Here is a 14,539-nt window from a genome sequence, read left to right as displayed (position 1 = left end):
CTTCTCAGATCTGCTCTCAGCAGCTTCATCAGTGATCCAGAGATCTCTAACAAATCATTGAGCTGCTCAGCCTGCAGCCCTCTTCTTGTTTTTACATCTCAGTCAGAGGAAGAATTCATGTCTGTCTTTCTTTTCTCCTCATTCTTTGATTTGTGTCTGTTGTTCTTGATGCACTTCATGTTTCCTGAATAGTTGAGTTGTTTCTTTGTCAAAGTGAGTGAATGAGTGAAATGTTGCTCCATCATGGAGTGTTTGCTGCTGCAGCTCCATGTCTCTATCTGGTGGAGGGAGAGCAGATGTGATGTTCAGCAGCTGATGTTCAGCAGCTTCCTCTGATGGTGATGATGAGGGTTTCCTCTGCAGGTGAAGGCTGGAAGAAGGTGTGTGTGATCTGATCCTGTGGATCCAGTCAATCCATCAGCATGGATCAGTGGGAGGAGACACAGGAGGGAGCCCCTCCCTCTAAAAGACGGAGAGATGGTAACCATGACAACCAGAGCAAAGCTCAGAGGTAAGATGAACATCTCCAACTGTCCAGGACTCTTCTCCATGTCAGAGCTCAGCACTCACACCAGCAACCTTCAGATTTTACAGGAACCAACCTGGACATGGACCTAATCCTGGACCAGGATTTGGATCTGAACCTCCTGAATTTAAAGAGAGCTGCTCAGGAGAACAGTAAGTGTTTATCAAATAAATGTTAAGCATTTATTCAAAATAATTGTATGCAGTGTCACAGTTTTTTCAAGACAACTTGTTTATCAGACTGTCTCACTGCAGATCAGTCTGATCTGAGTTCAATAATTCAATGTGGAAGATAATCTGATGAACCTCCAAAACAGAAGAATTTGTTTTTTAATAAAACAAGTTTTTCCGTCAGGAATCAACAGAGATCTGGATCTGGATCCAGCAGTGTGTCCGTCAAGAGTGACAGATCAAAGGGTTGGATGTCTGAATTCAAAGACATCAATCCAGGAGAGGAACAATAAGTGTTTGTCAGAGTGAAAGGAGGCTGGATAAAAGTTCAGATGATCAATAGTTTTCAGATGAATGATTGAGTTCTGGTTCAATTCTTGATCTCTCTGATCAGACTCACTTGGATCATCATGTGTGATCAGATCTTTTCAGTTGATCTTCTGAGAGTCTCTGAGATCAGAGATGTTGGAGAAGAAAACATGTTGACTGCTGACTCTGACTGACAGCAGCTACAGTCTGATGAGAAGGATTACTGCAGACCCCATGGATTCAGATCTTCATCACTTTACTAACATCAGATTCTTCTAGTTTGACTTTCTGATATCAGAATTTCTACATTTATAAATATAGAATATGAATCAGCTTTTCTAGAAAAAATGTCTTGTTTGACTCACAGAAAATGATCAAACATTTGAGCTCAAACTCTGAACTGTTGATCCAAACATGTCATGTTATTCCAGACTAAACGGAACCGTCTGTGTTCATGTCAAAGTCCATCAGCTGTTCATGAAGAAGCAGATCCTCCAACACTCTGATGTTTCTGTGTTTGCAGAGGTCAACAGGTCACACAGAGAGTCCAGTCTGCAGCATCCAGCTGTGGATCCATGAAGAGTGACCGGTCCAAAAATGAACCTCCAAACTTCAGAACTGAACCAGGACCTTCAGACTCTCAGTAAGAACCAGTTTCTAGTGAACAGAGCAGAGTTCAGCTCTCTGGACATCAGAAATGATCTCAAGTCTGACATATTTTCTGTTTGGATCCAAATGAGATCTTCTTCAATCTGTTTCTCCTTAGTGTCCTTGGAGAGAAGAAGAGGAGCGGACCCCAGTCTGCAGAAAGACCCAGAGCTGGTGAGTCAGAGCCTGATCATCTGCTGATGGATTCTTCTGGAAACATCTGCTGGGGTTGTGTTGAACACTCATGAAGGAGCTTTCTTCTCTGCTCTTTCAGCAGATGTTGGTCTGCAGGAGATTTTTGGAGAACATCAGATCAGTCTGAGGAGCAGAAGTGAACATGTGTCTGAAGGAACTGAAGAAGCAGGAAGAGAAACGCTCCTCAACAAGGTCTACACTGAGCTCTACATCACAGAGGACCTGAGACGAGAGACTAACACCCAACATGAGGTGATGCAGCTGGAGACAACCACCAAGACCAACAAAATCCATGACACTGCAATCAAGAACCCAGACATCTTCAAAGTCTTCCCTGACCAACACAGATCCATCAGAGTGGTTCTGACCAGCGGAGTTGCTGGAGCTGGAAAAAGCTTCTCAGTGCAGAAGTTCACTCTGGACTGGGCCGAGGGCTTGGAGAACCAAGACATCAGTGCTGTGGTTCCTCTTTCCTTCAGGGAGATGAACTTGATCAGAGATGAGCAGCACAGTCTTCTCACTCTGATCCAGCTTTTCCATCCAACACTCCAGAAGATCCCAGCAGAACAGCTGTCTGTCTGCAAACTTCTGTTCATCTTTGATGGTCTGGATGAAAGCAGACTTTCTCTGGACTTCAACAACAGTCAGGTGGTGTCTGATGTCACCCAGAAGTCCTCAGTCAACGTGCTGTTCACTAACCTCATCCAGGGACGCCTGCTTCCCTCAGCTCTGGTCTGGATCACTTCCAGACCTGCAGCAGCCAATCAGATCCCTCCTTCATGTGTGGACAGACTGACAGAAGTACGAGGCTTCAATGATGCTCAGAAGGAGGAGTACTTCAGGAGGAGATTCCCAGATGAAGAGCTGTCCAGCAGAATCATCTCCCACATCAAGGGCTCCATGTCCCTCTACATCATGTGTGAAGTTCCAGTCTTCTGCTGGATCACTGCTGTGGTTCTGGAGAACATGCTGACCACAGAGCAGAGAGGAGAGCTGCCCACCACCCTGACTGACATGTACTCACACTTCCTGATGGTCCAGACAAAGAGGAAGAAGAACAAGTACCAGCAGGAACATCAGACAAGTCCACAAGAGCTGACAGAGACTGACAGGGAAGTTCTTCTGAAGCTGGGGAGGCTGGCATTTGAACATCTGGAGAAAGGAAACATCATGTTCTACCAAGAAGACCTGCAGCAGTGTGGTCTGGATGTCACAGAGGCCTCAGTGTACTCTGGAGTTTGTACTGAGATCTTCAGAAGAGAGTGTGAGATCTTCCAGAAACCGGTCTACAGCTTTGTTCATCTGAGCGTTCAGGAGTTTCTGGCTGCAGTCTACGTGTTCCACTGTTACTCCAACAGGAAGGTAGAGGTCATTGAGGACTTCCTGAAGAACAACATGAAGAACCCATCCCTGGATGAGTTTCTGAGTAGAGTCATGGAGAAATCCCTGCAGAGTCAAACTGGACACCTGGACCTGCTTGTTCGCTTCCTTCATGGTCTCTCTGTGGAGTCCAACCAGAGACTCTTAGGAGGTCTGCTGGTTCAGACAGAGAAGAATCCAGGAACCATCCAGAGAGCCATCAACAACCTGAAGGAGATCAAGAGTGAAGGAGTCTCTCCTGACAGAAGCATCAACATCTATCACTGTCTGATGGAGATGAAGGATCTCTCAGTTCATCAGGAGATCCAAGAGTTCCTGAAGTCAGAGAACAAATCAGAGAAGAAACTCTCAGAGATCCACTGCTCAGCTCTGGCCTACACTCTGCAGATGTCAGAGGAGGTTCTGGATCAGCTGGACCTGAACCAGTACAACACATCAGATGAGGGTAAACGGAGACTGATCCCAGCTGTGAGGAACTGCAGAAAGTTCAGGTGAGTCCAGAAGTGATTGTGATGATAAATCAGATCAGTGTTCAGATCTTCAACATTCATCTTCTAGCATTTGTGGTCACACATTTCAATCTAACACCAGCATTAGAAGAATCAACACAAAGCAGCATTTAGATTTGATTTCTGGAATCCAGTCCAACTCTCCAGACCTTCCTGATTCTGTCAAAAAGCTAACTGCCCCTAAACCTTCTCACTGATGGCTCCACTCAGAGCTGCAGCTAGAGACTACTGTAGTGATCATCTATTCTGTTCAGTTTCCATTGAGACTTCTGTCTAATCAGATTACAAAGAATGAAAGGTTTGAGAATGATTGGAAATCAAAAGATGAAAGAAGAAAATCAGTTTGTTTTTCACACATAAATGATCTTTTTAGCTAAAGATCAAAGAAGGATCATATTAGTCCAAATGAAATCCAGAACCTTCTGAATGTTTGAACACAAAGCAGACGGTCCAGAATGAGAGGATGTCTTCATTTCCACATGTCAGTCATTCTAGAAGCACATTTCTAGAATGCTCTTTCTTCTGTTCATCATCTTCTTTCTAGAGAAATCATTGATCTGTGAATGAAAGCGTTTGAGAACTCAAAGAAGAAATGGAAGCAGAAACTGATTCTTTCTTCTGATCCTTTTGGTTCCTTTAGTTCAGTCAATCATCTGTCATCATCTGCATTCATACAGTCTCTGTTGAAGATCTGAGTCCAACACACAGAAAATCAGGAAATCTGTCTGAAATCTGCTTTTTCATCAGCTTGCATTGATTTGTTGATCCAGTTCCATTGAAAGGACTCATGTTTTAGACGTCTTTCTTCTCTTGTTCTGGATTCTTATTTCTCTGATGCTTCTAGAAACATCTCAGAGTGTGAGTACAAATTCAGCAGAAAATCTTCTGGATCAATCCAGGCTTTAGGAATCTGAAAATCCAGTTTGTGGTGTTGTAAAACCGTAGCGTGCAGTTTTAGTTTTTCTTAATGACGGCGCCGGGCGACAGCCCGAACGACCTGAACCTGAACCCACTGCTGCTCCTTCAGAGTCCCTGAGACTTTGGAGGCTGCAGCTCCTCACACATCTCACAGTTTGGGTTCAAACTGAGCAGCTGCACGACTTTCTGAAACAGAACAGAGATGAAACACGTGCACACAGGAGCAGAAAGCGCTCACCATGCTCAGAATAGTCCAGGAGGAATGTGGGATACGTGCGTGGAGATGTATTATTCCAGTTGTTGATGGATCTGTCAGCACAGAGAGCTGCATGTTAGTCAGTCACTGCACTCATGTTCACACCAATGCTGCAGCTGATCCTGAAGGAGACGTTGTCATGGAAACAGCTTCCTCATGGCTGGAAGAAGCTGATCTTCAGGATCAGACAGGAGAAGATGCAGATGTTCTTCTAGAAAATGAACAGATGGAAAGAGAAAAGTGGATCAGAAGCAACATTTCAAACTGTCAACATTCATCATCATGATGGTCAGAGTGACAGCAGTCAGTCTCTGTGATCCAGATGTTCTACTGTCAACTTTGTGGTCCAGACCTCAGATCACTGACAGACTGAGGACAGCATGAAGCTCCATGGAGCTCCACCTTCTCTCCTCCAGCTGCAGATGAAAGCAACACAAAGATGAAGGTCTGAGAGAGACTGATGAGGAGGACTGTTTCATGATGAAGATGAAGCTCTGATGAAGAGACAAATGTCCAACTGGAACTTCATCACAGCCTCAATTCATCATCACCTGTTTCTGTCTTTCTGTCTCTTCACAGAATTCCAGAACGATGTGGACTCTCAGAGACTCACTATGAAATTGTGGCCTCAGCTCTGAAGTCCAACCCGTCCCACCTGACAGAACTGAACCTGAGCGATAATCACATCCAGGATTCATCCGTGAAGGTTCTGTGTTCTGGACTGGAGAGTCCAAACTGCAGACTGCAGACTCTGAGGTCAGAACATTGAAGCTGCTGGTTGGTTCATTTCTACATTTGTAGTTCTTCACTGAAGCTGAAAGGTTTGGATTCAAAGAGTTTCTGGATTTTCCAGAACTTGAATCATTTGGTTTTTTTCATTGTCATTCAGCCGTTTCTCTATTTCCGACCTGTTCTTGCTGTGAAAGGGTTTTTTTCTTTGTCCAGTGAGACTTCAGGAATTTAGAAACATTTGGATTAAAGCAGATTAATTATATTTTCTCTACTTTTCTTTTTCTCGACAGACAAAGACATTGAATTTCTGTAGTTTTGTGCTGTGATTGTGGAGTTGGTAACAGTTGTGGTTGAAGCTAACAGCTCCAACAGGAAGTGAAGTGTCTCTGATGATGTTCTGTTGAGCAGCTGGAGCTGTGGAGGTTTTCCAGAGTGGACAGAGGACAGTCAACAGTCTTTTGGGTGGTGTTGATGAGCTCTGTGAGTCACTGTCTGTCTATTCTGGTTCTGTAGTCTTTGAGGAGTTGAGCAGAAGGTTGTTGGTTGAACTCCATGTTGACAGCCGCTCCACCTCCTCCCTGTAGACAGACTGCTGTTGCTGTGGTGGACAGACAGGTGTGCAGTTGTGTGTACAGGAGTAGAGCAGAGGACTCTGTAACAACATTAGAGGGAGCTGGTACTGAGGTTTAGTGCTGTGGATGTCAGATGATCTACTCTGACTCTCTGTGACCACAGAGGAAGCCGCTGGTCCACAGCAGGTTGAACAGTCCAGGTCCTCCAACTGGACCTCCAGCTTGTGTGGGAGGATGGGGTTAAAGGTCAAGCTGTAATCTACAAAGAGTGTAGGATCAGATCTCCTCTTTTTAGCAGAGTGTTGGACCATGATAGACCTGAGAGTGAACTCTAAGATCAACTCTAAAGTCAGGACATTTACTGCTCAGCATCTGCTGAGATCAGGATGACACAGGAGTAGAGAGGTCGACCGATGGGGGGTTTGATCCCCACTCCCCCCAATCTATTTAAATTCAGGTTAAAGACTCACCTGTTCTCAGCTGCATTTGATTAATATGTATTCAAAAGTTTACGTCTGACTGTTTATCTATGATTAAATTCAGTTCTTTTTACTTTCCTTTAATTATTTTAATGCGGCCCTGTTGAACCTACAATTTAACTCCACCCTTCTTCATCAAACATCTCATTGGCTCCTCCCATTCCTCAATAGTGAGAAGATCAGAACCATCTCCTCTGTAGACAGGTGGATCTTTAAGTAAATCCTCTGAATCCTGAAGGATCCAGCGATCCCTGTTGATCCCTGTGAGGATCTGCATTGTTACCAGGTCCATGAACAGAGGGTCTAGTCATCTTCAAATTACCCAGAATGCTGTCAGAGAATTGCTGTCCTATCTGTTGAACAACAGTCCTCATTTGACTAACAAGCCCCGCCCATCAGTGTCATTTAGAGCTGATTGGTTCTCCTTGTGCTGTGGAGGAGTGAAATCAGACATGATCTGGTCATGGATCTATGAAGAATTTAAGACCATTTTGGTGAGAAAATTAGCATTAATGAAATAAAGAGTCAGCTTAGCAAAGAATAACTGACAGAGTTAATGATTGAGTTCCAAAATATAATATAATATATAATAACAGTAAAAAGAAAAAGTTTTTAAAAAATGATAAATATCTATTCAAACAGTAATTCATTCTAAATAATCAATCATGACTTTATTTCCTGCCAACAGTTTCTTATAAGGATAAAGTAGCCTAACCCAGCTGCTGATGGGCGAAGGCGGGGTACACCCTGGACAGGTCTCCAGTCTGTCACAGGGCCTCAATCACACATCCATTCACTCTCACATTCACACCTAGGGGCAATTTAGAGTCACCAATGAACCTATGAAGCATGTTTTTGGACGGTGGGAGGAAGCCGGAGTCCCCGGTGAAAACCCACGCATGCACGGGGAGAACATGCAAACTCCACACAGAAAGGTCCCAGCCGGGAGTCGAACCGGGGCCTTCTCGCTGTGAGGCAAGAGCTCTAACCACTGCGCCACCGTGCAGCCCAGGAAGTAAATCTTTATTTAAATATCATTTTTCACAGAGGGAAACTCATAAAGGGCTTCACAAAAGTTAAAATAGTCAAGAAAACTTTACATATTAATAACAGGAAAAAATTCTAATTTTAAAGGCAGATAGTAACTAAAAAGGTAGAAGAAGGTCAAATAAATTCAAATATCAGCTAAAAGCTTTCATATTCAATTCAATTCAATTTTATTTATATAGCCCACAATCACAAAGGAATTTGCCTCATTGGGCTTCAAAATATGAACAATAGTTAAAAACTAAACAGACTACATAAACTGGTTATCCCTGCCCTAAGACCAGGGGTCTCTAACTAATTTGGCGAGAGGTCCAGTAACTCTGTCAGCTTGGTAGACCGGGGTCCGAACATGCAAAAACATTCAGTCAATATTTCACTTTTCTGTTCTTTTATTTAATTACAACGTGTAGTTACATTTGCAAAGAACTCTCAAGTATTTCTCTCATTCCTTTTTGTACAAAAATACATACATGTGCATGCATTATAGAGTAAAAAAAGATATTGCACATAAACTTGCCTCCTTATAGTGCAATATGTGTGCTCTTTCACAAACTTTAACATTCTGCTGTCTGTCACTTAAAGTGCAACAGGTAACATGAATGTACCGTAAAAAGCATTCATAATTAATCCCTCAAATGTTAATTTTCTGTTTTGCAACCTTAAAAGTAGGTTGCAAATAATGGTACATATTGAACATTAAAGTAATAACTTTCATAAGTGTGAAAAACATTATAAACATAAATGTAAACTATAAAACAGACTTAAATAGACGTAGATGGTACTTTCAATGGTGGTGTTGAGCTGGAACTGTATGGAGCTAAATTTGGGCCAATATTATTTGAAACCCAAATAAGACAAATTGAAAGAATATTGGTGTTTGGCCAAAAAGAATTTAAAATGTCCGAATTTTTTTACTGTTCTAAAATAATCTTAATTATTTTCAACTTCAAATTTTCTCTTTTTTAGGCTTAAACTCAGAATTTCAACTCCCAAACTTAATCAGTTTCATTTTTCCAGTTTTTAATATAAAAATTTCAGTTTCAAAACTTTTGGCCTTGTTGTGGCTAACACAAAGGGCCAATCAAAACTCAATGAGAGGAATAACTTCAGTCCCAGTGTCTTCACTGACTCCTAGAGCCGTGATAATTACCATCAGAAAATGTCTGTATTGTCTGTTCTATCATATTCTGAAGTTATCCCAAGACGGATGTAAAGATCAGAGTTTTATCCCGTACAAACCGTGTCCAAAACTCTGTTCTAGCAGAGTCAGTGAATGCACCAGGACTGAAGTTACCACACTCATCCATTTGGTTTGGTCCTTCGTGTTAGACCCACCACAAAGGGGCAAAAAGTTTGGAAACTGAAATTTTCATATTAGAAAACGAACATAAATAAGAGTCGAATAAAAAAAAATGAAATTGAAATTTTTAGTTTTGAAACCTTAAAAAATGAACTTTTTAAGCTGAAAATAGGTCCATCCATCCATCCATCTTCCTCCGCTTCATCCGGGACCGGGTCGCGGGGGCAGCAGTCTAAGCAAAGATGCCCAGACTTCCCTCTCCCCGGCCACTTCCTCCAGCTCCTCTGGGGGGACCCCGAGGCGTTCCCAGGCAAGCCGAGAAACATAGTCTCTCCAGCGTGTCCTGGGTCTTCCCCGGGGCCTCCGCCCAGTGGGACATGCCCGGAACGCCTCACCAGGGAGGCGTCCAGGAGGCATCCGGACCAGATGCCCGAGCCACCTCAACTGGCTCCTCTCGATGCGGAGGAGAAGCGGCTCTACTCCGAGCTCTCTCCGGGTGACCGAGCTTCTCACCCTATCTCTAAGGGAGCGTCCAGCCACCCTCCGGAGAAAACTCATTTCAGCCGCTTGTAGTCGGGATCTCGTTCTTTCGGTCACGACCCAGAGCTCATGACCATAGGTGAGTACTGGAACGAAGATCGACCGGTAAATCGAGAGCTTTGCTTTCTGGCTCAGCTCTCTTTTCACCACAACGGACCGGTACAGCGACCGCATAATAGCGGACGCAGCTCCAATCCGCCTGTCGATCTCACGCTCCGATCTTCCATCACTCGTGAACAAGACCCCAAGATATTTAAACTCCTCCACCTGAGGCAGGCGCACTCCACCCACCGAGAGAGGGCAAACTACCTTTCTCCGGTCGAGAACCATGGCCTCAGACTTAGCGGTGCTGACCCTCATCCCAGCCGCTTCACACTCGGCTGCAAACCGCTCCAATGCATGCTGGAGGTCCCGGTTCGATGGAGCCAACAGAACAACATCATCTGCAAAGAGCAGAGAGGAAATCCTGTGGTCCCCAAACCAGATCCCCTCCGGCCCCTGGCTGCGCCTAGAAATTCTGTCCATAAAGACTATGAACAGAACCGGTGATAAAGGGCAGCCCTGCCGGAGTCCAACATGCACCGGGAACAGGTCTGACTTACTGCCGGCCATGCGAACCAAGCTCCTGCTCCGGTCATACAGAGACCGGACAGCCCTGAGTAGGGCTCCCCGGACCCCATACTCCCAGAGCACCCTCCACAGGACACAACGGGGAACGCGGTCGAACGCCTTCTCCAAATCCACAAAACACATATGGACTGGATGAGCGAACTCCCACGAACCCTCCAGCACCCTGAAGAGGGTGTAGAGCTGGTCCACTGTTCCACGACCAGGACGGAAACCGCACTGTTGTTCTTGAATCTGAGGTTCGACTATCGGACGGACTCTCCTCTCCAGTACCCTGGCATAGACTTTCCCAGGAAGGCTGAGGAGTGTGATTCCCCGGTAGTTGGAACACACCCTCCGGTCCCCCTTCTTGAAAAGGGGAACCACCACCCCAGTCTGCCAGTCCAGTGGTACGGTTCCTGTCTGCCACGCAATGCTGCAGAGACGTGTCAGCCAAGACACTCCTACAACATCCAGAGACTTGAGGTACTCAGGGCGAACCTCATCCACCCCCGGAGCCTTGCCACCGAGGAGCTCTTTGACAACCTCTGTGACCTCAGCTTGGGTGATGGACAGTTCCACCCCAATGTCCTCAGCCTCTGCTTCCTCAACGGAAGGCGTGTCAGCAGGGTTGAGGAGATCCTCAAAGTATTCTTTCCACCGCCCGACAATGTCCCCAGTTGAGGTCAACAGATCCCCACCTGCACCGAAAACGGTGCCTGCAGAAAACTGCTTTCCCCTCCTGAGACGCCGGATGGTTTGCCAGAATCTCTTTGAGGCCAACCGATAGTCCTTCTCCATGGCCTCACCAAACTCCTCCCAGGACCGAGTTTTTGCCTCTAACACAGCCCGGGCCGCAGCTCGCTTAAACTGCTGAAAATAGGTTAATTTTAGAATGGAAAGAATTTTCTGACATTCATATTTTTTGCCAAACATAATTTTTTTTTTAATTTGTCGCATTTGGGTTTCAAATAATATTGGCAGTAGTGTAGCTCCATAGACCTGCACATCTCTGGAAAGCTTCTTGTTGACGACAGGAGAATCTGTCTGACCTTTGCTTGTAGCTGCTGTCGCTCTTTTCCTTCTAATATTGTTTCTGTCTTTGCCTCCATACACTCTTTAATCATTTCTGAGTGACTTTTTTAGTGCTTGCCCAACATCCACTCGTGAGCTCGTTGTTGTGCTGTTACCGTCTGTGTTGTACGCTCGCACTGGACTTTCAGTTCGTATATTTTCCGTGACCACGTCACTCATTCTGTCGGGTAATTTTTGTCAGAAGTTTTGTGTTTTGTCTCGTAGCGCCGCTTGATATCAGCGTTCTTAACAAAAGTAGCAGACTCCATGTTTATAATACAAACCAGCCTGTAGAACTCACTGCTGGTAAATAAAAGCGAAAGCTTTAGTCCATCATCTCCAAAGACACGATTTTCAGTCCACTTTTCTCATTTTAGACAGAGCCATTGTTCACGCACATTCCAGATAACTTTACGTCCCAACTACGGTAGCTCACCGCTCTGAGCTTTTGCCGGTTGAAGGACCCCGGTCTGAACGTAGCTGTCCTCGCGCGTGCCTGTTCAAAAATCGCCGTGTAAAGATGAATGAAAAATTGTACTTTTTATTAAAAATGCTTGGCGGTCCGGATAAAAGGGTCTCGGGGTCCGGACCCGGACCGCGGTCCGCCAGTTGGGGACCCCTGCCTTAGACCCTCCCTCCCGGTAAGGAAAAACTCCTAAAAAACCTGAGTCAGGAAAAAAGAAGAAACCTTAGGGATTCCCACATGAAGGAGAGATCCTATCCCAGGACGGACAGGAGATACCAGAACTGTTAAAGAAATAACCTACATAGAAACGTCTCCAGTTGACTTTAAAATACTCCACATATCAATCTGATGCTGTAACAACTATGGAAGCGTTTGTGACTTAACAATAAAATTAACAGTCAATACTGGAAATGCTATTTCATTTTCAAAATGTACCTGCATTACTTTTCTCTTAAATAAAATTAAAAAGTAAAAAGTTGTAAAAAGTTAAATTTATTATGATTCTCAATCCCTGAATAAAATCCAGCTATCTAAAAAAATAATTCCACGGCGTCCAGTACCACGTCTGGTGGTACAGGTGTAGGTAACATATGTGCTCGGCCTGTCAGATCGGTTCGGGGGCTGGCGCAGAGATGACGTGTAAGATTGTGATTGGTCCGGACCATTAGACCACTGTCACGTGACATGGGGAATGACACACTTCCGCCATAACAATGCACGGATTTATCCCGAGTAAAAGACCGTTAAGAATGACAAAAGGAGAAGGAATATTTGCAATCAGCCGCAAAAACCTTGACAACAAAATAATCCGATCGAGATGAATCATCACAGGATAATGATCGTTATTTTAATAGAGAGAAATCAGGCTGGGAAGGATGAAGTTTGAGCTAAAGTGGGTGCTAGCGAGTAGCATGCTAGCTTGTTGTTGGTCGCACATTAAAAAACAAATAAAGAAAGTAATTATTCGCACATATTTTTTACTAAATACATCCCGCCAATGTTGAACTTCTTTCTGGTTGCCTGGACCGGATGAAGTCCTGCTAGAACGGGGGTCGGCAACCTGCGGCTTCGGAGCCGCATGCGGCTCTTTAAGCACTCCCTTGCGGCTCATTGGCGCTTTTTCAAAAATGTTTGAAAATAATAAAACATTTTGGAAGGAAATATATTTTTTCTTTTAATACGATTTCCGTAGGAGGACAAACATGACACAAACATTCTTTACGTTTTCCAGTTGTTGTGAGATTCAAGATTTCCACGCACAGTCGCCAACTACCCCGGTCTGCAGGCTGCAGCCAGGGGCTTCTCACAGTCGCAGCAGCACAGAGCTATGACCAATCAAGGAGCTGGATTTGGGAGCTGCTTGTGGGCGGAGTCTGCTTCAAAGCACAGAAGTACCAAACGTGATCACAAAGGAGAAATGAATCATTACGGTTTGTGTCCGGTCAGGTTAATATGACACCAAGATGAGATGAGCGCTAATGAACAGTAGAAGAAGAATAGAAGAAGAATCTCCTCCCCGCCACTGCGTGCGTGACCGCGCTGCTCCGGTGTGGATACCACCTGCTGAGCGCGGCCGATGTTCAGGTCTCACACACCTGCTGCTCATTGGTCGACATCCGGTGGCGCTGCTCGGTGGCGACACGGATTCCTGTGCTGCGGCTGCTGCTATTTATGTACGTCTTTTAACTTCGTTTGAATGTGTATGTGAGTGCGAGACAGCGAGCAACAAATCCTTTTCTACACCTTTTTGCACGTTGACAACAAAAGACCAACTTTAATACTCAACTACGCACGTAACCACCATACGCAGGAAAACAGATGGCCACTCACCACGCCGAACGATAAGACTCCTCACCTTCCTGCTGCCGCTTCTCTGGGCAGTCAGCGAAGTTTTCTGCAAGTTTCCACCCTCTACGACTTCGGAACCAGCACGCAACGGTCGGCGTTATGCGTATTCCAGGGAGTTCTTGCTGGATCATCAACACAAAGGCTCTTTACCTCTGCACGGGCTGCCGGCGGAGATTATGAGGAAACCACCGCTCGAACTAACGAGCCGAAAGCGAAAGCGAGGAAGACGCGGAGGCGTAAGGCAGCGACTCCGGCGAAGGGGAAATAAACCGCCCCTCCCGCATGTCATCCCAAGCAATGTACGGTCTTTGCTTCACAAACTGGACGAACTCCGCTTAAACAGCCGCTACTGCTACGAGTACAGAGAGTCATGCATCATGGTTTTCACCGAAACGTGGCTTCGGCCGGATATACCGGACAGCCTACTCCAAGTTGACGGATTCTTCTGCGTGAGAGCGGACAGTACTGAATCGTCTGGTAAGACTAAAGGTGGAGGAATTTCTGTTTACATAAGAAGCGCATGGTGCAAACAAGTGACCATCAGAGAACAGTTATGTGGTCCAGACATTGAATTGCTGTGCTTGTCTATGCGACCGTTTTATTTACCACGGGAATTTGGAAATGTTATAATTTGTGCCACTTATATTCCTCCAAATGGGAATGCTAGAATAGCTGCAAATTATTTGTCCGAATGTGTTAATAATGAACTTCAGCGCACTCAAGGGGGCAGCTGTACTTATACTGGGTGACTTTAACCATTGTCATCCAGAACTTGCAGGGTTTTACCAGTACATTAAATGCAGCACTCGGAAAAACAAAGTACTAGACAAGTGCTTTGGTAATATAAAAATGCATACAGAGCAAAGGCTCTCCCTCCACTGGCAAACTCAGATCATGCCACCCTGCATCTCATGTCTACATACAAAACTGTACTGAAATCATCAAAGCCACAACCAAAGACAGT

General features: G+C 45.0%; 2 protein-coding genes across 4 annotated transcripts in view; both read left to right on the top strand.

Moving 5' to 3' along the window:
* LOC118599002 (protein ZBED8-like) overlaps positions 1-3,642 on the top strand; it is a 15,613-nt gene extending 11,971 nt beyond the window's left edge. The window contains exon 7 of the mRNA XM_036213011.1: positions 3,628-3,642. The gene's annotated coding sequence lies outside the window, so the exon portion shown is untranslated. The remainder of the gene's footprint in view (positions 1-3,627) is intronic.
* Positions 1-5,667, top strand: part of LOC112140845 (protein NLRC3) — a gene marked incomplete at its 3' end in the record, with an annotated part of 9,699 nt that extends 4,032 nt beyond the window's left edge. Inside the window, 6 exon segments of one of the 3 annotated variants that reach the window (XM_024263856.2) lie at positions 364-511; positions 586-678; positions 1,529-1,648; positions 1,772-1,827; positions 1,931-3,719; positions 5,491-5,667. In XM_024263856.2, the coding sequence (XP_024119624.1) occupies positions 423-511; positions 586-678; positions 1,529-1,648; positions 1,772-1,827; positions 1,931-3,719; positions 5,491-5,667 (2,324 nt within the window). 3 annotated transcript variants of the gene reach the window in all.
* Between the last annotated feature and the right edge of the window lie 8,872 nt (positions 5,668-14,539).

This window comes from Oryzias melastigma, linkage group LG7 (genome assembly GCF_002922805.2).
Source record: "Oryzias melastigma strain HK-1 linkage group LG7, ASM292280v2, whole genome shotgun sequence".
Taxonomy (NCBI): domain Eukaryota; kingdom Metazoa; phylum Chordata; class Actinopteri; order Beloniformes; family Adrianichthyidae; genus Oryzias; species Oryzias melastigma.
The sequence above is the reverse complement of the archived record's forward strand: the minus strand, read 5'-3'. Positions and strand labels throughout refer to the sequence as shown.